The sequence below is a fragment of the Notolabrus celidotus genome, chromosome 18 (genome assembly GCF_009762535.1).
Source record: "Notolabrus celidotus isolate fNotCel1 chromosome 18, fNotCel1.pri, whole genome shotgun sequence".
In the NCBI taxonomy this organism is placed as follows: Eukaryota; Metazoa; Chordata; class Actinopteri; order Labriformes; family Labridae; genus Notolabrus; species Notolabrus celidotus.
This window is the reverse complement of record NC_048289.1, coordinates 7,978,118-8,005,651: the sequence shown is the minus strand read 5'-3', so window position 1 is coordinate 8,005,651 and position 27,534 is coordinate 7,978,118. Positions and strand designations below refer to the sequence as shown.

Genomic DNA, 27,534 nt, shown 5'->3' with positions numbered 1-27,534 from the left:
GAATCTCAATGCTCAGAGTTTCTAAAGATGACAAGGCTGATTTCATGAAGGATCAGAGGTGAGAAATGAAGATTTTCTGACTCAGATCAAGGTCCTCTCAATCCTCTGAAATATTGACTCAGTATGGAGTAACACAAATCTCCAGAAGAAATGCTTGAGTACTTTTGTCCAACTGTTTCAACTTATTTACCACCAAGCAGGCTTAGAAAGCTATAGCTGCCATGGAAGTGCCAAAAAACTGTTGGTCCTGTAGTGTCCACTAGAGACTGTTTCCAGCAGTGAGTCAGATCCCATAGAGCCCCATGTTAAGCTTTACAGCAGAAATAAACATTATGTTTACAGGGTTACTATTCATGACAACTGTACAGGCTGAATTTATATACAACTTGTCTGTTTACATTACAGGTAGGTAGATTCAGTGGCCTCTTTGAGTGACAGGTGGGAGCCTCTAGCCCTCAGCTAATTAAGTTCCTGAACTTGATCTCTGGGCTGCGTTTGTGTCTTTGGAGCATTTTGGAGATTTGTTCATGTAAATATCAGACAAATAATCTGTCAGTCTGTGCGCTTTATTGGACTAACAAACCGTCCAGGAAGGCTGATAAATTATTTATATTTTAGCTCTAATAAGCAGGCATCTGTGTCTGTGCTCACCATACCTGGCTTGCTATTTGTGCAGTGATTGGCATCCATTGATACCTTGTTGCTGCGTGCACGTGATATCAATTTTGGGCCTAATATTGACCTAGACAGCAGTAGGGTGAGGTTTCACACTCAGTGAGTTACCTACAGGAAGTTGTTTTGTTAGAAATCAGATAATTAATTAAAATCAACCACTACTTGAAACTTTAACATGACCATGAATCTTTGACCAATGGCTGCAACTTTTCTGCAGATTAAACCAATCTCCGTTTCCCCTTCTGAGTGTTGACATTCACATCACAACACTTACTTCTTTAATGTTCATTTTAAGTGTTGATCTTTTCAGGCCTGTATGCTAAATAAATATAATTTCTAGTTTCACTAATTTATGTCTATCAAACTACTCTGTCATTGTAGCACAAATGTGCATTTGCACAATACAGCCACTGAGCAGCTGAGACAAGAACGTTTTAGTCAGATAGTGATAGATTAAACGCAGATTAAAAGACAACATCCAAAGGTGCTGGTTTAGGTAAGTTGATGGAGCAGGTGCCCTATGTACAGAGGCTTCAGTCCCCATCACACTGGCCATAGAGTCAATTCAGGTCCTGACATGATTGGTACACATGCTACAGGCTGTGTTCTGAAGTTCTGAAAACTCAACTGGTGGTTGGTGATGGACAAGAGAGCACAGATCCGAGCTGCAGTGGAGGCAGACCAGACATGGATCTGAAGGAAGTCCGGCGTACTTTGATTGAATGTAGCTAACGTTAAACAGTTCATTGAGGGATAATGCCATCAAGGTTGTGTGTGCCCGAAGTTGCGAGCAGTGCAAACTTCTCAGACAGTTGTGTTCCCTTTTCACTGCACACCCATCCCAAAACAGGTGTGTTGGGAAGAGGGAGAGCGAGCTGGAGCACAAGGATCCATACTGATCTGTAAATGTGAGTGAAATTTTACCATATTAAACTACCACTTGAATTAAAAAGTGTGAAAATGTCTCTGTTGCTCAGAGTGGACGTGTCACAGGTAAAGCCTAAAAGATTGTATTCATCATAACTTAAAGTGCAGCAGAAGGCGGCATTTAGGCTGCAGAAATTACAGGGGAAGCTTGTGAACTCCTGGAGGTACTGACAGAGAGGCAACTTCCCCTCGATTAGCAAGACAAATCGAATCTCAAACTGTAGTTAGCCTTAGTTAGCCAGTAAGCACAGTTTTGATTACTCTGCATCTGCGCCGTCCACCCACGCTCCACCCTCTTTACAGTCATCATGCTCACTCCTGGCCCAAGAAAGTTCAGATAACTACAGCAGAAATAAAAACACTCAAGGGTTCTATAACGCAATCATCAAACCAATGGAGGACGTCACAGGGTCTAAGTCCATGACTTGGAAGGTCGAGGTGAACAACATCAGAGCTCAACGAGTCCCCGTCAGGCTTCAGGACAGCACACGTGATGCAGTGTTTGTTCATGCAGGGCCTCAGGACAGGGAGCCTACTCTTGCATTAGTGCAGTTAACTTTGACCTACTGAGTTTCTTCAGGGAGGAGAAGCGGCTGAGGTCGGCTTTGACGGCCGCCTCATACGAGGGCGGCAGGTGAGACAGGCTCTGGAAGGAGCGGGAGAAAGACAGGTCATAGGGCTCCGTCTGCGACGTCAGGATGCCGCTAATCCGATTGTTTTCTGGAGACACATACATACATACATATAAAGAGACAGAGGAGGGAAGAGAAGAGAGATGGGCAGGCTGGCTTTCCTTACACACACACACACACACACACACACACACACACACACACACACACACACACACACACAAACACACACACACACACACACACACACACACACACACATACACACACACACACACACAAGTACACACACACACTCTCCCCTCCTTCCCCACATGAAAGAAAGCAAGCCAGGATCAGAGCATCATGGAGGACCACCTGCTGAGGGAGAGAAGGGGAGAGAGAGCTGGAGTTTTAGTTTTACAAATATCTCCTGGAGGCAAATGAGATAAGAAACCTAGGCTGGATACTGGGAAATATTTTCATGTGAATATATAAATTACAGCAAAGAGAAATCCATGCCTTTGGTGTTGACTCTGAGCCTTTGGGGGTTACAAACCTGAGTTGAGTTAACATTTTACTGTTTTAAATCAAGTCAGTGTTTAGCTTATTCTGAGAGAGTCAGACGTGGTTAGATAGTTTTTTATCTCTCTAAGCTTTTGTCTTTCATTAACTACTTTCTCCAAATACAGGCTTCCGCTTTTAGAACTTTTAAAATATATATTACAAGAGTTAAATTGGGCCTCCAGGTCATGGAATGATAACTTTAGACTCTTTTAGGAGTTAAAGTTGCTTTAAAAACTGACCATCCACTCACAACCATGAAAGATGAAGAAGAGTTGTGATGGAAAGACGATAGGAGCAAACTCTTGTTGTTTATTCAAAGGTGTAAAGACTCAACGATCTGAATCGGTCGCTGACTTTAACATTAAACTTCATCGGCCTGCAGAGCCACCACTCAATGGCCTGATTCTAAAGTAATGGCTTGGTTTGCTGAGGTTTAGCTGCTTACCTGCACACTAATCAGCATCTACGCTCTCCTTACTCTGTTAACCATAACGTGTCATGAGAGTAGCGTGTCTGGCCAGTTAGCATCAGGTTGCTTACAACAAGAGCGATTCACGGTCTCTACCTCAGAAATCAAGCCACGTGGACTTCAAATTGAGAAAAGGTCTGTGTGCCTTTTAGAAAAACAAATTCCAGTGACGGAAAGGCATTTGGCAAAACAGCAGCTTGAATATGAAACTCTTTTCGATACCCGCCCTCAGTAAAGGCTGTATTTATCACAGCATCTAGAGCTTCGTTTTTGGGTTTACAAGCTCACCGTGTACAGAAGTGATGGTTTTTGATCCCATCGTGTAGAATTGCAGCTATCTTAGACTGTTTTGAGATTTAGATCAGACTGTCTTGAAAACCAACATTGTTTGTTTTTAATGACGTTTGTCTCTACCTTTTCTAATGCAACCTAAAGATGTCTTGACAATCTTGACACTAAGAAGAGTTCTTGCTTTTGTGCGTACATGCTATCAATTTGAACACAACTTTAGTTTCTTGTGTTTTTAGTTGGGTTTAAAATCACTTCTTGAAACAGTTTCTTTGCCTGCTCAGAGTTTCTTTTACTCAACAAACAGCTCTGAGCGTGTCAGCCTGTGAGAAATAGTTGCGTATCTAAAACTCCAGCTTGCTGGTGGCGGAGGAGGGAGGGAGGGAGGGAGGGAGGGAGGGAGGGAGGGAGGAAGGAAGGGTGTGTGTGTAGGCGGTCACATCAGGCACTCGGTGGACGTTTGGTGTGGGACTGAGTTGACAGGTGACGTGGTGGTTTGACGAGAGGAAACAGCGGTCAAAGCAAAAACACGAGACAACACACGGAACAACAGATGTGTGCTGAGAGCGACCCTGCTCATGACAGCGCTGTGATGTGGATTGGGATGTGGCAGGGAGCAGCGCCTGGACTGGCTGTCGTTGATGTGACCTGATATGATGCCAGGAAGATGCTCAGGAGGCGGCTGACTGGACCAAAGCCCTCTTTTATTCCTTCCTTTTCTTTATCTCCCCCTCTCACACATGCACGCAGGCAAACATCCGCTGTCTGTTCCATTCACCGCCGTCTTCCCCGCTCTGTCAATCTTATCTGTCCCACCATGCTGCCACCCACTTTCCCTCGCTTCTTAATTCTTTCTTGTCCATTCACTATTCCCCTCTCTCTCATCTTCCTCGCTGCAGCTCTATCTCGCTCTCCCCAGTGGGCTGTGAGTCTGTCACGCAGTGCAGAGCAGCGGGCATGGGTGCGGCTCCACACCAGCCTCCAGCGGACAGATAAAAATAAGGCTTCAGTAACTGCTGCTGCAGGATGAGGACAGGGGGAGGAAAGAGAAAAGATGGGGAAAAATGAGACTGAAATACATGATGGAAGGAAAATAAAGGGGATCTCAGAACAGCAGGGCCGCTGGCAGCAGGGGGTCCTGTGAGCTGCAGGGAGTGTGGAGTTTGAAGGATGTGAACGATCTGTGAGTGGACTGTCCGCCACTCTGCATCAATAACAGGAGCATCGACTCAGACTGTGGCATGCTGTTAGCGATCTGAACAGCAAACACATTTCACTGCTTCATCAGAATGGACAGGACAAACACAGACCTTGATCAAAGAGGCTTTGCAAAGCTTGCTGTGTGTTTTTAGGGGACCGGTCAGGGGATGTTCCAGATTTTATTAAAACCAACAATAAAGACAGCATCAAATCCAAAAATCAACTGATCCTACTCACAGGTCAGGCCTCACCAGCATGTGCCTGGGACCAGGGTTACATATAATCAGCATTAGTTTGTTATATTTCTCCAAACTATCAGGGGGTGTGGGTCAACATTTCCATCTAACATGAAAGTTATTGTAGCTGCTGGCACAGCTGAAGCATTATGATCCTTTAAGAGTTTCAGTTCCTTAAGCAACACTCATTTTAGCAGTCATGGTCTTCACACTGACTATGTGTCAGCTGCATCATTGGCTTCTGTAGCCTGGTCTTTCTTTTTAAGTCTGACCCAAAGTAAGGCCACAAATGATCTATTATTAAGATGTCTTGGCTTTATAAGTTTCAGGAATATAGATTCCATACAGGAAAAGGAGAATTGGTGAGAGTGAGGCAGGGAACAAGAGGGAGATTGCACAAGCAGTAATATGACCTACAGTCTATGGGATTAATGACTTTTGCTTCAAAGAAAGTTCAGCAGAGACTCAAATAAAGTGCTTTCTTGTTGACTCTAATCAATTGAAAACTCTCTAGACAAAAAAAAAAGTCTCTCTACAGAGATTTCAAATCAGACTTTTACTTTGAAAAGCATACAGGTAATGTTTCTGTACTTCATGTTACATGTCTGGGACTTATTCTCAAAAACAAATTCTACTGATTGCGATTCAACTGGTTTTTGCTCTTTCTTCGTTTTTTGGAGTTTGTGGACAAAGTTTCTTCACTGCATCACTTTGTTCTGCACATTAGCAGTCAGATGGATAGACTAATTGTGTGAGCTCCTGACAAACAACAATATTTGTCTTGATGTCTTGGGATCAAACAAACAGCAGGACCTCTTCACAAAGCCTCTTAAACCAGGTCTGAACACACACACGCTGAGGTGGAGGTGAGGACGACACACACGCAGGGGCTGGATTGTGGTGTATGCGTACACAGGTGTGAGTGCTGGGATGTCATGAATGACGTTTTCACACTAGGTGGAATGCATGTGTGTCAGACTTACCACGCCTCAGTGATCGGTGAGCTACCAAACCCAAGTGGAAAAACAAATATTTCAGAAACATGTTGATGTGGAGAAAACCAGAAACTACAGAAAGCGACTCCTTGTTCAGAAAATATCCTCTTTTTAAAACTCTGATGAACCAGCCTTTTATTTGAGGGCATGTGATGCATGCTTGTGTACTCTGCACGTGATGGGAGCTGACTTTGTCTTGTTTGAGTGCTCGGTTTGATCAGAAAATGAGTGAGATCTGGATCCTTTCAGGCACTCTGTGATCAAAGTGTGTGTTAGATGTGTTGTTGAAATGAACTTTTCATGTTTTTCGCATCTTCAAGGTGTTTTTTCATGGTTTTCATATCAGTGTGTGTGTGTGTATGTGTGTATGCGTGTGTGTGTGTGTGTGTGAGTGTGTGTGTTTGTGAAATGGACCACGGTCAATTGTGTCTGTGAAGGCAGGTCCAGCATCAGAGCACATCTGCTGAGCAACCAAGAGAACGCCAATGATATAGATTCAAATGTATTTGTTGAAACAAACAGAATATTAATCAAATGTTGAGATGAGAGTGATTTAATAAACACAGAAGGCAGTAAATATTCATCATTTGGCCTCCTTTCTCTCCTTTAATCTCTACTCTCTTTCTCCTCCAGCCTCCACCTTCATCCCTCTAAAACAGCTGCTGCTCCTCACATCTGCTGGTCTGCAACCTCAGGCCACTCTAACAAGCAGAAGTGGGTCCAGAAACCTGTGCTAACACTTCAGTACTTTAGTTAAGTTGAGTTTTCTGCTGTCTGTGCTTTACCAGAGGAGTTATTTTTCAATTAATCTGAGGTTAAATGATCAACTTTATCCAAGAAAAGATGTTCACATTGAACTACTTTGCAACATCAAAAACATTTTTAATAAAAGAAAATGCAGAAGGATTTTTTTTTTTCTTTCACATAAAGAAGAAATGTTGTTAATTAATGTTCAAGTTGCAAATATAAATACAGAACATATCAAAATATTTTCTGGCACAGTATGTAATCTGTTTGCCATCAAAAACTCCTCTGCTGTTTTGAAGCCGAGCTGCTAGACAGCAGCTTCCCTTTACTACACTTGGAGACCACAGAGCTGACAGAGGTAACGTCACTAACCAGGCTGAGATAACCTGAATACTACTGGATGGAAACTAGTACCCTACTCATGACGATCCACTCGTGATTGAGCAGAAGGATGCAAAGCTTTCTGCCAACTATCTCTGATTCTGCAACGTCTGTGCCGGCTGAGTTCTTTTTTCCTCAGCTGCTGGACTCCTAGTTACAGACTACCACGTCTGGACTTTCAACAGAGTATGTGGCTTTCAGCACGGCAGCCAAAGATGTTAATGTTGGCCACACTGTTGTTATTTCGTAGGTTGGTGAAATTAATCACTGGGAACATCTCTCAAAACAAGTTGGATCAATACTTCTACTTTAACTGAAGTCATTTATTTGACCTATATCTCTATTCCTATTTAAGTAAAGAGAGTGTACCTGCGCCACCTCTGCTCACATGGGCTGCTCCAACAAACAGCTGCATGACATCAGTAATAAAACCCTCAGAGGGGAGCAGCAGGTTACGGTGGTAACTTTGGTTCTATGGTTCTAACAGCGGGGGACGTGGCAGGTTGCACACGCTCTGTCAACCAGAGGACAGGCCGACCTCGACAGAACATTAAGTCGATCCTCAGCCAATTTTATTCCCTTTAAAATGGAGACGGACAGTGACCCGCTCTCAGAGAAATGTTCATGCCTATGAGATGTGACACTTCTATGATTCAATCTCAAGCAGAAAAAGTCTCATTTTCAATAACAGAGAGGATTGAGGCACATTTAAAAGAGGGGCCGTGTCAAGGGCTTTTTCACACATCCATGTCAAGCAGCATATTCAAGTAAAAGCCCAGGACCAGGCTCCATCTCAAACACTGAGCTGTGAATAGTTTCCACCTCTCTCTGCTGGTTTCTCTTACCATTCTTAGGTGTGCGTGTGGGGCTACCTAAAGCCACATGGTTATAGTTGTGCTGATGAGTACCTGCAATGACAAAAGCAGTGAAACATCTGTTCAGCGTCCACGAGGAAGCACAAGTACAGACTGTCAGCAGCGCGAGGGCCACGATTAAAGAGATAATTCACTTATTCTTCTACATGCTTTGAAAGAACTTATAAAATATGGTATACAGATAAGTGTATGCATCATAGATGACCTTTTTAGCACGCACTGGGTGTGAAAGCAAATCATGTTCCTATTGTTTCTATAAGACTTATTCAGTGAGTGAAATATCCCTTTAATTCCCTCAAATTCAAGCAAATGTACATAAATATATGAGAGTTTGTGGGATGATTACAGCTACAGTAACGTGGAGTCTGTCACAGCAGTGTCACCTGTAAAACATGTTAACATTGAACAGTCAGAGCGTACAGTAAGATAAAGAGGAAACAAACATAGTATTAAAACAAGGCTGTTTGAAATATTAATCACTGTCTGTCCCACATCATGCAGCGCTCATGTGCTGTGGAGATTATCAAATATTAAAATAACAGAGTCAACGTAAATCTTTGCATTAATTTTGATAAAAGATGCCTCAAAATCAGCAGATGGAGCATTTCAACATCAGCAAACAGAAGCACAACAAACATCATCATCTAGTATCACACATTACATTTGCAAATAAAATGCATCACAATCAAGCGGCAAACTTTGAAGCCAGTGCAAGAGTGTAAAAAGCTACAGTTCCTCAAGTGTCGACTTCAGGCTGTCTGCAAAACTAATAAATCCCCATTAGGTCCCTCATTTAAAATGATCACAGCCTGGTTCAAAGAACATATTTTGATGTGTGGATCATGTATTTATGTAAACACACTGTGCATAGGTGAAGGTTTTTAAAAATGCATGTTAAGAAATCATAAAAGTTAAGAGTCAGGCAAACGTTTGAATAATCGGGAGAACAGCTGAGTTGAATGAGAGGTGTTTGTTTTGTTTGTCACTGCGGTGAACGCCCGCCTCAGCTACACCCTAAGTCCGTCTCAACGTTGACCCAAAGCTAGGCTGACTCAGCATTTCCAATATGGCGTCCACCATTCTAAAACCTCAAAACTGTCTCCAGAAATCAAGGGGGATGTCACTGAGACTACGTCTGCAGTCTATGATCGTCATCGAAAAACAACCACAGAGACGAGATGAAGCGCAAAGCCATGTGCAAAATGAGAAAGTGTAGAACAAGTGCCATTAATCTGACTGCTTCGTCTGCACACATTATACACAACATTTTTGAATGCCCTCTCCTGATCCACACACACACACACACACACACACACACACACACACACACACACACACACACACACACAGACACAGACACGCACACGCACACAGAGACACACACACGTTTAAAGCACCTGAACACCACCTGCTAAAAGGCTAAACAAAAACAACTTCAACAAATAAAGCAAATTAATTCCATTTTTATGTCTCTTTCCTCAGGTTGTAAAATAAAAACAGTGCTCAGTCTATTTTTCTTTTATCTCTAAAGGCCTGATGAAATAAACATCATTGAAATGATCACTGAGGTTAATCATCTGCAGCCTTCTCGGCTATGAAGGCAAAGATAATGAGCACATTTCTTTATTTTTGTTTCTGTATTTGTGTTGCTAATGTAAAAAAAAGTATTAAGTAACATTTTACTGCCAACAGAAGAAGACGTACAGACACCTCTGTCTCTTATCAGCACTAACTGTCTTCTGTGTTGTCATTTGTTGAAGCAGAGACATTTTAATTTCCAGCTAGGAGAATAACACCAGTTTGAGCCAATCATACGCCCATGTTGCTGTGTGTGTGTGTGTGTTCGTGTGTGCATGTGAGACTGACAGCGTGATGCAGTGTACGGAGCTCAGCTGGCTCTGCACTGTGGAGGTGCTTTAGTTGAAAGATGGGACCTTTACTGAGCCCATTGTACTGAGAAAAGTTGATGAATGACAGCTATTCTCAGCAGTGTGTAGGAACCTGTGTGTGTGTGTGTGTGTGTGTGTGTGTGTGTGTGTGTCTTGTCTGTGTGTGTGTGTATGTGTGTAGGTTTGCATGTTTGTATGGAGGAGGAGGAGGCAGCGATAGATGGAGACCCTGTTGCTGAGTGTTACCGTCACTGACTTGTTGGTTTGCTGTCTGCTGCTGTGCCTGTTTAAAAATGCATTAGAGCTGACTACTGAGACGTCCATTTACATCTGTCACACAAGTAAAAGAGGAAGGGGGCCTCTGTGTGTGTGTGTGTGTGTGTGTGTGTGTGTGTGTGTGTGTGTGTGTGTGTGTGTGTGTGTGTGTGTGTGTGAGTGTGTGTGAGGGGGGTTCAATATTTGCTCAAGCTATAGAGATAAATGGGATGTGTCTTCTGTGTGTCTTCCTTATCTTACACATTGAATTCTTAAACAAAGATTCTCACAGAAGAGATGATTCACATTCATCCGAGACTGTGTTCTCTGAATATATTCAATGACAAGCATTGTAATTTAAATATATGTCTGTCTACTGGCTATTTGCTGTGTAACTACAGTCATTTACCCTGCAGCAAGGATGTTAAAGCTTTTTAAATAAGTGTAATATTCCTCCAACAATTCTTCCAAAACCTGTGGCTAAAACTGCAGAAGATGTCTTAATATGTAACTCTACTCTCTGTTATCGTAGAGGTTTTATTTTATTTAATAACCCTGCTATTTCTGCAATTAAATCAGCAGAACCATGTACAGGAAACAGTTACATAACAAAGATGTCACAGATGTTCACCTGTTCATTGCTCTCTGTTTTGACCTGCAGGACAAATCAATAATTACAACAAAACAAACCCACTCCATCCCACACGCTCAGGTTCTCTTGCCAACAATGACAAGCAGATATTAAGTGAAATGAAAACAGGTTTTCTGACATCCAAAGGAAAATTACTGGCACAAAAGTAGTGCTACTACATTTAAGCAATAGTCCTCGTTTATGGCTAACCTCTGATCAACCGTGTCAGCGCGACACTCAGCCCGACTATTGTTTCCTGTTGGAGTGCCCCAACTGCTCATGAGCAAAGCTACACAATGCATCCTTTTGACCCGGTTAACCGATTATACAGTGTTGTATAATACCTACCCAATTCATGACAGAAACCTCAATAAGTGGCAACTGGCAAGAAGGGAGATTGCAAAGGTTCTGGGCATGCAGAGTGAGGACATGTTTCTTGATTTTCTTGAACTTGTTAAACAACGTGTAGATAGTGGTGCACCAATAATATCCATATCTGTGATTGAAGTGTTGTGGTTTAACTTGTGTTAACACCGCTGAAACTCCCTGTTTTTTGTTTATTAATTTCAGCGTCGGAAGATAGAAACTACTCCTGCATCAGGTAGCATTGCTGTTTGTCCTAACAGAAGTGTATACTTGACTGATGCAGTCATTGCAATGTGGCATGAAATCTGATGCTCGCTTGCTGATAGCACACAATGTCATACTTTACAACATTGGGCATTCTGACGTGTTTGAGGAGGTTGGAGCATAAACAAGCTGTATATGTGGTAAGTACCAGCAGCATGCACATAGATGTTTGTTGGTAAACAAATATAAGGCAAACTGCAATAAAAAGATCTGTTTACTGTGGTCATGAAACTTGTATCTTCTCTGAATTCACAGAAACACAAACTTCTCAGAAAGAAAATGTCACAGAACCGGTCGAATTGGCAAGGGGACTCATTAATGGGTAAAGTGTGCTTTAAAAGGCAGCCCAGCTTCTTGTTTTCATCTTAAAGTGCAGTTAAAGAACCGGGACAAAGTCCATACCATTCAATGTATTTGATCTCTGAGAGGTTTGGTCTCGATCTGGTGATTTCCACTCAGAGATTGAAGTGGTCTGAGGGGTCTAAAGAGACGGGCGGAGCTGAAAGGCCCACTGAGAAAGTAGCTCATTAAGAACCTGGACAGCCATGGTCAGTGATCCGTCTGTAATCTAGGGGCCAATTAACCATATTCAACTAGGAGTCCCAGCACGATCTGCCCTCCAAACCTCTCAGAGCCTTGAGGATGCTTATTGGCTCTGAGCACGTGTTGCTCTGTAAGCATCCATGCCTCTCTTTGCAACCATTTTCTTTTGTTGTGTGTTCTGCATTCAAGAGACCAAACCTTGTGTTAGAAAGTAAGATATGTTCAAATGTATGCTTGTGTACTCTAAAACAGGCTTCACCATAGATTAGAATAAGAACACCTCAACAGACACCAAAAAGTACCTAGAAAGGTACCTTGAGGGTATCTTAAAACAGCACATGATGCAAGTTTAAAAGATCTTGAAGCTATCTTAAATTTGATGCTGAGGGTACTTTAAAACATATATGATCACTAATGAATTAAAACAATACCTCAGGTCTGATGCTACCTACAAACAGATACGAAGGGGTACTTCAAAACAGCAACTAATGCATGCTAAAGAATCTTTAGCTGTTGCTAAATGGTACCATGAAACATGCTGTTAACAGCATTTAAAACAGGGAAGTACCTTGAAGCGTATATAAGATGATGCCTTAAAAACCTATGCATAATGCTGTCCTTAAAGCACTTTAATCATGGGTTCTAAAGAAAACACCTTGAAACACATCCTGAGAGTACTTAAAGAAAACATTAAAGGGAACTTTGAAACAGACAACACAGTGTTCCTTGAAACAGACACTTAAAGATGCCCTGATGACAACCTGAAATAGTTTACAGTGTTGGCATACAACATTGCTGAAGGTTTCCTTGAAATAGATGTTAACATCATTTGGACAAAAGTCCAACTATATAGTCCAAGAAAACAAAATTCACACTGAGCTAAATCTGACTAAGAAACAGATGGGTACCTTGAAATAGACAACAAGGTACTGTAACAAATTTATAGAAGGCTACCATTAAACTGCACTGACTGTGTGTTCAAAAGAAAGAAAACAGATACCGTTCAGATCCTCAGGGAACATTCAAACAAACACCAACAGGTAACTTGAAACAGATGCCACAGTGTTCCTTAAAACAGGCATTTAATCCCTCAATTAAAATCCCTACAAAAACTACAGGAATCCTCGGACTAGAGTCAAAGCTTACAATACAAGCAGCAAATAACACCATGAAAATTATTACCATGATGTAGAAAGACCTTGAAACAGATCCTAATAGTACCTAAAAAACATACAACCAAGGGTTTCTTAAAACCGCTATAGTGTTCCCTGAAATAGAAATTCAATTACACCTTAATAAACGCAAGAGGCAAGTTTGATATGGTTTCTAAAGGTTACTATAAAACTGATACCAACTTGTATCTAAAAACACAAATAACATCCTCTCAGAGAGAGGATGATGTTTGAGGGTACCTTAAAACATCCTTTAAACAGAGTCTATGTTGGGCGTCTGTCTGTGCTGTGATACAGCTTCTGTAGTAAATGACAAAGAATCAGTACATGTTCAATGTTAGAATAAAAGTCCCTGATTAATTTTAAGTATTCTATCGTACAGTCTGCTGTGAAAAAGCATGCTGACTGGATACAGACCTGCCCATTAGTTATGGACATATAATTAAGTTGGCTTATTAAGAGCAAAGCAGAGCCAGTTCTGTTGTCTAATAATGCGGTGGGTTAGTTATTCTATGATTGACATGCTCTCCAGATTGTTGGGTTAAACAGGGTCCTTATTTAAATTGCTAAATGGATGTTTATCCGTCAGTATGCTGATGACACAGCTGCGTGTCACTCAGATTTACTTCCTGAATCAGACTATATCTGTGATCAGGAAGCTGCAGAATCTTGGACACTTTCCTTTGCATACAGCCGTCCTCACCTCCATGAGACGATTACTCACATTAAACAAGCCATCTCCGGAGAATACCTCCTTGGGAGTTTGCATAACAGCATCCAGATGGCACAGAAGTGACTCAGTAATCTGACATTTGGTGTGGCATTTTGTCTCACATCACACTTCCAAACATCACATTCATAAACTGCACACAAGGGGGGCAGGAGAAGGCCTGCCGAGCCGCAAAACACAAAACACCTTGAACTCTGTGCAGAGGTTAAAACAGCATCTGCAGAATCAATTGTGGTCACACGCTGGGAGACATGTGGGAAACCATCAGAACATTGATTTGTAAGAATTTGCATTCTGTCCAACAACTGAACAGCCTCCTCGAGATATCCAGTGGAAGATCCCTGTGGTGTGTGTGCGTGTGTGAATGTGTCTGCAAGTGTGTGTGTTTGGCCGCAGTCTCATGACTTTCCATGAATAGGGACGTCATTCTGACTAAAGAGATGAAGCAAAATGAGGCCCTGAAAAACATCACGTCCGTCCCTGTCATCCCTCTGACAACTAAGAGACAACATGCAAACAAGCAAGGTCGTCAGAGGATTTGCAGGAACAACGTAGCAACTTCCAGATGTGAGCAACCAAATAAACAAGGCCAGCAATACCCAATGCAACACAACAGGCCACTTTCAAGGACCACAGGTGACAAACTGAAGACACCCCAGGATAATAAGAGGGGTAATAAGGAATTCAGATGCTAAGACATATTGTGAGGAGTTTATAATTGTTAAGTACTTTGCCTTTACATGTACTACAAATGCAAAGACAATCAAGAAAAGATTGACCACTACATAGCTATACTTGATGCCTACTGCTGCTGCCACCATGTCAGATTCAGATGAAGTGATGCACAGAGTGCAGATCCGAGAGCCTTAATAAACTTTTCCCTTTGAAAAGAAACACAGTAAATCGTATGTTTAAAAAATATAATGAAACAGGGTTAGATTTCTATGTGAGGAAAAAATCTTGGAGAACAGGGCACAAATAACAAGGAGAGAATGTGTCCACGATGAGCATCAAATCTACATAAACTAGAAGCTTCAGTAGCTTTTTCATTCTCACAGCTCTATTTCTTATAATCATGTATTGCAAAAGCAAGAATTACTGTATCCTTTATGTAGGGAGTAAGGGTCAGGGTCCTCATGTAATGAGCTATATTTTCATGCAGGAGATTCTTGCATTTCAGATATGCAGTTAATTAGTTTAATAAACAGTGCAATGAATAAACATCTGGATCTTGTGAGGAAAGGGCATGAACACTTGTAAGAAGCAGTGAATGATTTCCTATAAAGCTATCATATTTATGTAATCCAATCTGAAATCTCTGGGAAAATGCCTGTGTTGTAATGTATAGTACTGTATGGGGATGTGTTTGAGTTGTGCATAATCTTTGTCAAGAAATGCAATAAAACATAAATTAAATCATGTAAATAAAATGATGATGGAAGAGGAAACTGGAGAGGGAGTGGGGGGATGACGTGCGACAGAGGGCTGAGGGTCAGAGTCAGACCTTGACTTCTGCATTGGGAAAACTGTGGAAACATTTAGTTTAGAGCTATTAATAGTGGGTTTTTTTGGTATTTCAGAGTACTATTGTATGTTATTTAGAGAAGATATTCCCATCAACATTAAAAACTAATGTTGTCGCCTTTCTCAAGTTCCAGGAATCAATTTGACTCGTGATTGATAAAGTGTTACCCAGGCAGCTATGTCACTGATAAAGTGTCACATGGAGTAGATGTGTTTGTCAGAAGTTTAGGATGAATTTACAACATGAACCAGTGTGTACTCCGCCTTTAGATATCAGATTGGTATTCTTTTTATCAGCTTACCACCATGTGTTCCTTTTCAGTAATACTTTGTTCTTGTAAATCTTAGTCCTGTAGCCTAAATTGAGCTTCTCATTTTAACTTGTATTATTTTATCTTGACCCAGACTGCCTTATTATGATACTTGTTGGTGTTACCTCCGATTGGTTGTTCTTTTTTAAATTTGAATCATTGCGTGTTCAAATCGGAGGTATATTGAGTAGTCCAGTTTTTTTTTATCACTTTAACTTAACACAATTTCAAAACTTGAATCATCAATAAATCAAATATCTTTGTTGATCCAATTAGTGAGAATGGATTTGGAGCAGCTTGTGCATAAAAACAGAGACACAGTAAAAATGTAGTAAAAAATAGAAAAGAGATAAAGCATGAACAAGGACCTGAACGCTCTACAGATAAACAGAATAATAAATGAACAGGCTTCATAACACAATAAATGGATCAGGTCTGCTATTTGAATACCAAACACTCTATCGGCTCTGTTTTTCTGACGGAGAGGTGAGACATTTAGTGGTTAGTTTTATGACCAGGTAAAAAGATAATGACGCCCAGATTGAGACAGGAAACATTCATTTGCAAATAAAACATTTAGAAAAGTCAAAACACCTGCTGCTCCAAGGAGGATCTGTTGGTGCATTGAGTTCAAATGTCTACGTGGAATTATGTGATTATGATAGTTTAAAAATGCTGCATTCAGGGACAAATTATGGAGCTGCATGACTGATTACTCCGCTCTAAAAATGCAAACTTTGAGTACATATGGCTACCTTACCTCACACACAGCTGCCTAAACACTGCAGCTCAGTCAATGCTCCTAAGTTTCAAAATATGACGCTGTAGGTACAACTGTAGCGTTGTGGCTGTTTCACACTGACTGCGTGTGGATTTTGTCACTTTGGCATGCGTGTCAACAGATCAGAGCTTTAGGACTGCGTGCGTGAGAGAGATGTCATGGGCTGAGAATCTTGAGGATAAGAGACTCGCCTGTTTTTACCCCAAGCTGCATGCAGTTCTGGGCCAAAACAGTCTGCTTATAGACCTTTTTTCAGCTATATTTTTGTCTACATCTGTGAAATAGATCCCTGTCGTGAAATGTTCAAAGTAAAACCCCATCTGTGCTTTACCCCCATGGAGAGGCTCTCCTCATTTTCACATGATGCTGTTATTCTGATTTTTTGTGCAGTGATTTGGTGAATGAGATCACTTGTAGAGCTCTTTCTTGGGGTTCCTGCTAATTTACTTTGACAAACATTGTCAGAAATCACAGAGACACATAGGTCAGGAGCAAATGTGACACCTTGAAATCTGTCTATCAATCTATCAATCTATATAGTGCCATTTCACAACAAATTTTACCTCAAGATATCCTAAGCCATTTTTGGCTATTTGCCTGGTCAGAGGTAGCACTTATATTAAATTCAACAATTAGGGTAGTGTTGGAACATTTTCTTTTGTTGGTACTCTTAAAAGTGACTTTGGACAAACGCCTTCTTTTTGGGTCCTTAAAAAAGCTCAGCAGATTCAAAATGTTGCCTCTCTGTTGAGTTACATTCAAAGTTAAAAATTACATTTAAGAATAAGACTTTTTTTATGAGTCTTTATAACAGAAGTCAAAGTAGATGTGATTTGTGGAAGATCCTCCTAGGTTTGGTCTAAGTCCCTGACGTTTACCAAGCCTGGCCACCCCTACAAAAATCAGTGCCCAAATTTGGCCACACCCTCCAAAAAAGAGTCTGGCTCAACCACTGCTATTGATGAGGTATGTTAATACTTAAAAGTCCCTGGCAGGTATTTTGTTGTGTGCAGTCTCTCTATTTCTGCATACAGTTATTTTGCACCAGCTTATACATTAAGAACCCAAGTTTATTTTCTAATCAGACCAAACGCCAACACCATCCCCGATATAGCCAAAAAGACAACTTAAAGTAAATATGTGACACATAATGAAAAATATTCATATAATCATGCGAATGACATCTGGTTACGGGAGATATTTCCTACAGTGTGATCTCCCTCTCTTTCTCTTTTTGGTCCTCACTGTCCCTCACTCTGCACACAGCTGGAATGTGAATTAATAACTTGCTTTTAATGGAAATTAGATCATTGTCTTAAAGCTTAACCACTGAAACCAGCTCTATATAGGTACAGCAAACAGCCTGTTAAAATGTTATGGGATTTTTTATAATTTACAGTAAATCAAATGAGTCTTTGTCCTTTCCTGTATAGAATCGAACGTTTATGACTTGATTTGTAAAGCCAACACATGTAAATAATCGATAGCTTATGAAAATACTGGCCTCAGTTTCGGTGTGTGAACTTCACGACAAAGTTAGCAATAATATATCATATTGAATGTCTTTTGGATGTCCAATAATCACAAAGCAGTGTACTAAGCAGTATTAAACATTTGGATACCATCACAGCTCAGCTACATTCAACCAATAAAACATCCTAAAGTAAAAGTCAAACCTTCAAAGAGTCAGTGTTTACCTTTGTTCCAGACTTCTGGAGCACAGTCCCATGTTTTGTTGACTGATCCCTCTCCCCAACCTTCAATCCACACAGACTTCTGACTCTGTATACTTCCAACCTGGCCTCAGCAGCACATCAATACCACCTTCACAACACGCTGGAGGACAGTGTCTAGAAATGAAACAAGAGGGGAACTGACGGAGTCACATTTTGAATTGTGGGCTTAAAACTAAGCTGTTCTATAAGATGAGTTGGGGAGTGAGAGCAGGCTGGACATGGTGGGATTGTGGTGCACACAGAGAGATGAACAAAACAGACAGACGGTCACAATTTAATAGAAACCCTAAAGGCTTGGTATCTCTCTACAACATAGAGGAGAGGGTTGGGGGGGGGGGGGGGTGAGTGAAGGGCTGCAGAGACAGAAATGATGTGCACACGGGATAAACCGAGACAGAGAGCAGATAAGAGAAGGAAAAGTATGAAACAGAGGATGTGTTGGGGCAGTGGGATGAGAAGTGGAGAGAAAAGCAGCATGGGCCAGTGATCACACTGCAGCCCCACCACCGCCCACCCCCCAACTCCACACCGCCCACCCCCAATCTATTAGAGAGCCCTCCTCAGCTCTCTGCCCCACTCTCCTCATGACATCCCTCTCTAAAACCAACAGCCCTGCCGTCCCATTAGCCCTGCCAAGTGGAGCTGCTGGAGTTATGAAAGGCCCAGAGGAGGTGGAGGTACACACTGCATTGTGCATGTGTGTGTGTGTGCAAAATGTGTGTGACAGGTATGAATGTGGATGTCTCAGCTGACAGCACGGTGCCACCAGCACGTCCCTGCACTCCTCCTACAGTAAAGGAAGCGTAGGAAAGGGGAGCCACGGAAGGCCTGACATTTAACAACCGACAAAGAGTGTTCACATTTAATCTCTAAATGTTAACGGCTATAATAGCCCACTTCAGTCGGTTAGTGGGGGAACAAAGCTTCAGGCCCTGGACACAAGAAGCCCCCATCTCCTCATTGATTTCTCTGGCAGAGCAGGGGGCTTAACTCTGACCTAATTACAGCACTGGTGATAATGCTTATATTTATAGCTCTGCTAATTTTAGCTTCAACTGCTCAATCTTCACCGGATGGCTGCTCGGAGACTTGAGCTTAAAACATGGAATTACCCTGACAAAGGCTTAACCTACATCTCTTAGTGAAAGTCTAATTTTTATAATTAAAGTCTGCTTTATTGCTGTTACATTTGATATAATTCAATTCACTGTATAGAAGAAGAGGACGTAGGTTCTAATTGTGAAACCAAAGACAAAGTGGCCTAAGCCTGCTTTAGTCTAACTGTCAACACGGGGCATCTCAACTGGCTTCAAAAGCTGTCTGATTGTATAGCCATCTATGAGAACATGGCTCTACTCTTCAGCTGATTTATTCCCTAAGTAAACATGTTCTCTTTGATTTCATGGTATCCATCTCTAGTTTCAAGTCTTATTCAACACATCATGATGTTCATTTCATAATAATGATACTAGGCGGAGCTACCTGGGATTGACAGATTAAGGTTAGACAACCTAAAAATGAAGCATTCACTTGTGCTGGAAACACTCTAGAGAGTCAGCTTAAAATTTTAAAGATATATATTTAGTTTTTATCACTCAAAGCTGTCATCCAGTTAATATTACTGTTGCCATGAATTACTGATGCAACTTGCTAACAAGGCTAGAGCAAGGGTAAGCGATAGCTTAAAGTCTATCAATCCTATCAGTCAGTGTGTACTATATGGTCACTTAAGGCTCAAAGAGCAAGAGGATGAAGGAAGCTAAAATGCCAAACTGAAGTACTCATATTAATAGTTACCAATGTGTGGGTATTATCATGATGACTTTGTCTGCTTCTAACAAAGAGTCTATAGATTCTACCTATATACAGTTTGACAACCTTTGTGCAATAAAAACTTCTTCAGAAGTTACAAAAAGATGAACTGGGGTTTTTGCATAAATAATAGATGATATCGTACTACATAAAGTAAAATTACAATACGACAGCACTTCAGACTACTATACTAAACAACACGATAACACAATACAATCAGATAGATCATGAGATATTATATCATGATACAAAACAATAGGATACAATGCAATATTGTACTTCGCTAAACTTTTCTACACTTTACGACACAATACAATATAATACAATATTATACCATACTGTACTGTAAAATACAATGCCATATGATGCAATTCAATGCAATACTCCACTTGCACTTCAATACACGATAAGGCACATATGATGTGATACAATATTATACCATACCATTAGGAGTGACCCCAAAATAGTCGAATATTCGACGATTCGTTCTAACGAGCCTTAGTCGACTGCCAATCTCATAGTCGAATATTTGCATATGAAATGTGGATCATTCCATTCAAACCATGGGGGTGCTCAATGTCTAATTTTACATTATTTTCCTGTTTCCAGTAAAAATAGTGTCTCATATATCCTATTTTTATATAATACAGACTTATTTAATGTAATTCTGAGAACAGAATTACATTAAATAAAGAACCTGTGGAGCAGCGATACCTCAGCTGGCCTTTAAATCTTTCTACGTTCATGGTAGCTCAAAATGTCAGAAATAAAACTTCAGTTGATCCTAAAAAAAAGTGATGAAGATGAGGAGCAGCTTCATGAAGAGGGCTGTGAGATCAAGGATTACCGGACCACACAAAAACTGTACTGGGCCAAACGAACGAGCAAGAATACCCAAAGCTGTCCGAAGCCTCAAAAACAATCCACAGCATCCCATCCACCTCCACGCCATCAGAGAGGATATTCTCCAAGACAGGATTTACAGTCAACAAAGCAAGGAGCGCACCTCTGCCCGTACACACGATGGTTTTCCTCGCGTACAGTTTGAAAGACTCAAGCGGACAAAGACGCGATGAAAGACTGTTTTAAAGGTACTGTTAAGGGATTTAAAAACCCTCTAGCCTCTGACTATGGGCAAAATCTGATGAATCAGATTCGACTAAGCAAATCCTTAGTCGGGCTCACCCCTACATACCATGCAATATTTTATGATACAACACACTATTATACTTCACTTTTCTACACAATAAGGAATGATACGATATGCTACGGTACAATACAATACGAACAATACGATACGAATTGATCAATACGATATGATATGGTACAATATATATGATATGATACAAATCAAAACCATCTGATATGAAACGATATGGAGTGTTAAGGTCTATAGGCTCTTGAGGTGCTGCATTCAGTCAGCTCCCTCTACATTAACATCATTAAAGAAGAAAAAAAGGCAATCCACCCAAAAAACATCCAACAACTCAAATGTCATCAACAGAACTGAAACTGCACTACCTTAGTTTGTCAATATCATGCAAGCAGACAGTGCTGAAATCAAGGAGAACAATCAAGCAACCAGAACAGAATATGACAAACAGCAACTGTTACAGTGATGACAAACAAAATCTACAAGTGTAGTACAAAGCTATGACAGCAAAGCATGGACTGCTCTGTGTTAATATGTCTGTGAAGGTTCTCAGTCATTCAAGTCATTGTAATACTGATAGAAATTCTTGAAGACGTCTCCTCCGAAAAGTGTCAATAGTGTAAAATAAAATACACCCCATGAGTCAGAACTAACAAACATAAAAAACAGGCACTTTAAGCAACAGTGTTTCTATTGATTCCAAAAGTTTTCAAATTCTAAATAATCTGAAAGTCTGAATCAATTCTGATCTCCGTCCTCTCATTTTACAACAGTGTGGTGCAGCGTTCTGTGCTGACAAAAAGAGAGAGGGATGAATATGCAAAACCAAAGGTAACAAGAATGAAATAATGAGCTGTGTGGGCTGCTCCTCTACGAGCTGTTCTGAGCAACTGACATCCAGGCCGTCATCATAATTCAACATCCATTTAATTTCAGTTCTTCACCACCACGGCCATCAGACAAGCAAATTATGTTTTTCTCAAAGTCCTGAGACAAAACTTAACCACAGGTTTTCATTACGACTTCTTTGCAGCTGCAGTAATAGGTTTTTTTTTTTGCCATAATTTCTTCTGTGGCTACTCGGAGGCTGAAGAAAGGGGCAAAGTGAACATTGCACCAACAAGTCTGATATATTATTTTCATGGAATAAATCCACATGAGCAGATGTCTGCTGTATTTCCTTATCAAAGAGACACAGGTAATGTTTTCTATTTGTAACTGCTTTTACCAGAAGGAAGGATGTGTTGAGACAAAAGTTAGCGGACCTCTTCTCTGTTACAGTCTCATGCTAACATTTAAATATATGCTTTGACTTCCTGGGATGAAAAGTACATATATTTCAAAAGTTATAGTCCCCTAAAATGTCCACTAGAGGTTGTCTCATAAAGTGAGTTCATCCCCATAGAGCCCCACGTTAATGCGTCCAACTTCACAGCTTAAATGTACATGTTTACAGCCGGGTACAAAATAAAAAAAGTATTTTTGTCTCAATAGCTCTATCACTGTACTTTGATACACAAACAACTCCAGTCAGCTTTGACAAAAACGATAATCTTGTTCAGTGGAAACCAGTGATGTTCATTATCAGAGTAACCAGACGATTAATCTGCTGTATTACGCTACAGTGTAATAACAATGTGTTTGTGAACGGCTTCGCTTTCTTCGTAATTTACCAGCTCGGCCAAATATGGAAACTTCTTGCTCCAAAAACACACAATGAACGACCAAAAATAAAGAATAACACCAGTCCTTTAATCAACAGGTGACATCATGGTAGCTGTGTCCACTGTCCACGGTTCAAGTCAAAGTCGTAGTTGTCATCTTTCACACTTGTAACCCAGCTTTTTCAAAATGTATCTGATCAGATTAAGATCTTTGATTTCACCAAATCGTAGACATGTTATTAAGAACCAAAAGGATGACAAAATCAAATAGGACCAGGTGAATGAATCTTGTTTTTCACCCCCTAAAGTGTTCAGTTGTGCTGTTCAAACGTCTTGAGAGGGGTTTAGGGAACTGTGATCCAAATATCAGGTTTCTCCTGATCCCAGCAGAGAGGTGGATTCAGACTGGATCACAATGTAATAAAACTGTTGGATTTATCAACTAACCAACATTTTTCAATGATGTGATACAAAAATGTTGAATTGCTATATCTCTACAGTATCAAATTTATGAGGTAGAATGAGTTAAAAAAAGGGAAAATAGTACACACAAATATTTCAACCAACATCTGTTAGTACTGAAATAAAGTGACAAGTATGCCATTTAATTTAGCGGTACTGATTTTCTGTATTGATTATCTGCATCTGTATCAACTGTGTGTCAGTTAATCCAGTTACATTTTTTCTTTCAGAAACGGGAAGAAAAATAAGCTGGACTACCCAAATGTTGACAGAAAAGTGGATCCTTCTGTTGCAGATAAAACCTTTCAACAACTCGGCCAACAGAACTTTCAGCCACACCCCCCATCAGTGTTCATATCCACCAGGTCAATTCTCACTGCTTTTATCCAAAGCTCAATTTTCCACTTGATAGAATCACTTCTCTTTAGATATGAAGACTTCCTTGTGATGTCCTCCCTATGTTTTATGTATTGATGGAACATTTGCACCAAAAATAAAAACAGAGGGAAATGCAAACATTGAGAATCATTATAATTAATTTTAAAAATCACATTTCTACAGAGCACAAATGTTGAACTTCGCTGTTATAAACTCTGTAATCAGTAATCTGTTTGCTGTTGGAGCTGAGTCAGTAAATACTCTGCAGAGCCAAGTAAAACACTTCATTCTTTGAAGGTCGGTAATGTAACCTCCATCCAATATATTGATGTACAACTTTAACAAATTACAATTCTGCATGCATCATAATATAAATAGGCCCAAAATGAATTGTGTTATGTATTGTACCCAGTGTGTAGTGTTTCTGTGTCATGACAGCAACAGAACATGTGGTACATTCATCAGCACTGCAGTGAAAAGTGAAGCAGTATGAGGTGGAAAGCACTATCAACTCCTGCAACAGTTTACTGAAACATAAAAAAATATCATTGCACAATATCACTTCAGTACAGCACTGCAGCATTATCAACCATTTTAGTGGTGACACTAAAGGCCTCTATTTTAGAGAGTGCCACTTAAGAAATATAGCTCCAGTTCTAGTGATGGTTTGTATTGTTGCCATAACCATCTGGATACCAAAGGTCTGCAAAGACGGTCTATTGCTTTATGGCTATGCATGTCACATTATGTGAGAAAACCAATTAACACACATTTTGTACTGGTTGAAATGAGCAGCCACACTGATACTCTGATATCACTCTGCATTTAAAGATAACTCCACTAATGAGAGACACTAAAGCTGCAGATTACTAAGTTCCTGTGTTCTTCAAGTGCAATAAAAACTCAGTCCAGAGTGTCTCTATCCATACTGCCAGTAAGTATCGCTCCTTATCTCATAACTCACAATCACCCCCTAGGCACCAGAGGCCGAGTAGTCACTTGACATGTCAGAGCCTCTCCAGTTTGACAAATGTGCCCCGATCGTCACAGCAGGGACGGAGAGGGCAGGAGGTCGAGATGGACTTCATATCCAGCTCATTTTGAAATGTGATAGACAGTGAACCCCAGCACAGACAACTGTGACCCGGTGTGTTGAAAGGCAATAAGAGATCCATTTTATTGAAGTAGTGCTTCATGATGTTCTTACAGAGCTCGTCTGTTACAGAGCCAGAGTGACTCTAAAGGTAATAATCTTCCCTGAAAATCAAACAGTGCAACAGTGTGGCATTTCATCGGAGAAATCATACGCCAATAAAAAAGCCATTACTCTCAACAGTTGATTGACATACCAACCGAGTCCATTTGTGGGTTTGTTGAAAAGCAGACTTCCTTTTGAGAGGAGGCGGAGGGCGAGGAAGAGGTAGAGGAGGAAGAGGAGGGTCCGTATATCTTAAGCAAGGATAAGCACAGATTTTTCTGATGTCTTCTTAAAATAAAAGAAGTAACATCATCAAAACTGCCTTTATCCATGCCTTTTATAAACCAGCCCTCCTCTCCACTGAGACGGACAGAGTCGAAGACCACGCACACCAAAGAGGTTAGCGCATTCAGTTCAGTACACACAGAGAAAGCTTCAGTGAAACAGTTCAAAACATACATTTCAAAGGGCAGGATTTACAACAGACTGGAACTGGACCAGTTGGGTTTTAGGGCACAACACATGACAAAATAAAATATGTGGGCCGGCCATAACAAACATCAAGAGGTGTTGAATATTTACATTCAGCATGTCCCAGTTTGGTTAGTTAGGCCAAACTCTGCTCAGAGAAGGGACACAACTTTGGAGCCATTTGAATTCCTCTTTGCGATGTTTTTTTAAGGCAAGCCCACATTACACCATTTATCTGAACAGGACCAGGTAGGGGTGTAACGGTACTTGTGCTGGTCATAGTTGTGGTATAAAAGGAGCATTGGTTTCAAAGAGTGAGGTGAGTCTTAGACTGACTAAAACTAAATGCAGTAGTTTTTAACAAGCTATGCAAAGCAAGCTTCAAAGGAGTCTGTGGAAACAACAAACTGGGATGGCATTTCTTAAACACAGCGCTGGAAGTTACCAAAGTGTTCCTGAACTTGAGCATTTTGTTGTGTGGTACCTGCCTTTTATGTAAGCTTCGCTGAACTGGAAAAAATACATTCAGCCTGAGCCAAACAAATGAGTGTGTCTGTAATTCTAGAGGTGACGTAGATGTTTGTTTTAATGAGGACCTAAGATTGGTATTTGTCTTGCTTCAAATGCATTCCATTAAATTTGAATTTGATGATAAAAATAGAGAAGATCCTGAGTCAGTTAGTTACTAGACTATCCCTTCTCCAAAAAAAATTGATATTTGATCCGAGCTGCTTTATTCATTGTGTCAGAGGATGTCGTCTTAGGGCTTTTGATAAACTCCAGTGTTAAAAGATAAAGCAAATGCTAAAAACTGCAGTTCCTCAAGGGTCCACTTGAGGCTGGCTGGTAAAAGCCAAGGAATCCCCTTTAAGCTAAAGCCAACCTCAGCTCAGCCTCTTTGCCTATTTCAAGGCTGACTGAAAGTTAGGTTAAGTCAGTATTTCCACTTGTACATGACACTTTAAACAATGGTATTAAAAACATAATTTGTGAGCACAAAGACAGTAGTGAACTTAAAAACAGTGCAACTAAAGGTCACCAATAAAAAAAGTTGAAATCCCATGAAAAGCAAAATCTAGTTTGTCTGACAGAATCCTGAGTGGGGTGTGGGTCTACATGCTTCTAGTTTTTCTGATAATGCTAATGAACTCTTAGTCCAACTCTTTCCCTAAAACAAAAGAGTGGTTTTACCTCTTCTCTCCACTTTTTGGGCAGAATGTGATAAAGTATTCATGTTTAAGTGCATGTTCATTTTTAAACCTGCTACTCTGGTCTCAGTTCATTTTTATTTGTACCGTTTCACCCCTAGAGCCAGCACACAGACCATACTGCACACATACTCATTACACAGACAGGTGAGCTAAAGGTTAGGTGGAAAATACACAGGTTAGGTTAGAGAGGTTAATGGGAGGGCACTGCACTACAATTAACACTGCAGGTATAAGCTGCCTCCAAACACTGATCTCAGGTCACTTCAGATTATGAGAATAAAACTGTAATTGGCTCATGAAACACAGAAAGCTTTAAAGAGTGTTTTGAGGCAACTTTGACCCTTTAAGAAAGAACATCCATCCCTACCATGGTGACTCTGGGAGCGGACCGGCCAATGTTTTTCTCCTGGAAAACAGAACCAAGTGGTTATTTATCACATTGTGCCTCTTGTATGACAAATGAAAGAACAATACAGTCTAAAATGAAGAAAAGAAAAGGATATCATTCTAAACACGCTCGGTCTTTCTTTCTTTCTTTCAAACAGCAGAATAAAAAGTACAGCAGCTTCATTTTGAAAACAAAATGTCTTTTAGCGGCTAGATGTGACATACATGTTACAGCAACAGATATGTTCAACACTGTTATGCTGACGACACTCAGATATACATATCAGTAACACAATAATCACAGCAGTCATTTATTAGTCAGTTATTTCATGCCTTTCCAACAGAAATAGTTCAACTTCTGGGGAGCTAGTTTGGCCCAGTGGTTAAAAGCAGGCAGCCAAGGTTCCATTCCCTCAGCCGCATGTCATGTTCCTTTTGTATTCACTGTTATGTCCACTTCAAAAAGGCATAAAAGTTCACAAATAAACAACAACAAAAAAAACAAGAAATTGTGAGATTTCTCAAAGTCATTAGTTTTCAAGTCAAAGTTGAGTCCTAGTCACTAGTGAAGAACCCAAGTCCAGTCCAAGTGCAGGTCTGAGTCTGAGTCGAGTCCTCATTATCA

General features: G+C 40.6%; 1 protein-coding gene across 4 annotated transcripts in view; it reads right to left on the bottom strand.

Annotated features, from left to right (window-relative positions):
* LOC117829576 (protein shisa-6) overlaps nucleotides 1–27,534 on the bottom strand; it is a 111,271-nt gene that overhangs the window by 5,716 nt on the left and 78,021 nt on the right. For 2 of the 4 annotated variants that reach the window (XM_034707140.1, XM_034707141.1), the window contains exons 6-7: nucleotides 26,890–26,928; nucleotides 7,942–8,004 (exon numbers count right to left, since the gene is read on the bottom strand). In XM_034707140.1, the coding sequence (XP_034563031.1) occupies nucleotides 7,942–8,004; nucleotides 26,890–26,928 (102 nt within the window). The remainder of the gene's footprint in view (nucleotides 1–7,941; nucleotides 8,005–26,889; nucleotides 26,929–27,534) is intronic. The other 2 variants (XM_034707144.1, XM_034707142.1) reach the window with 2 other exon arrangements.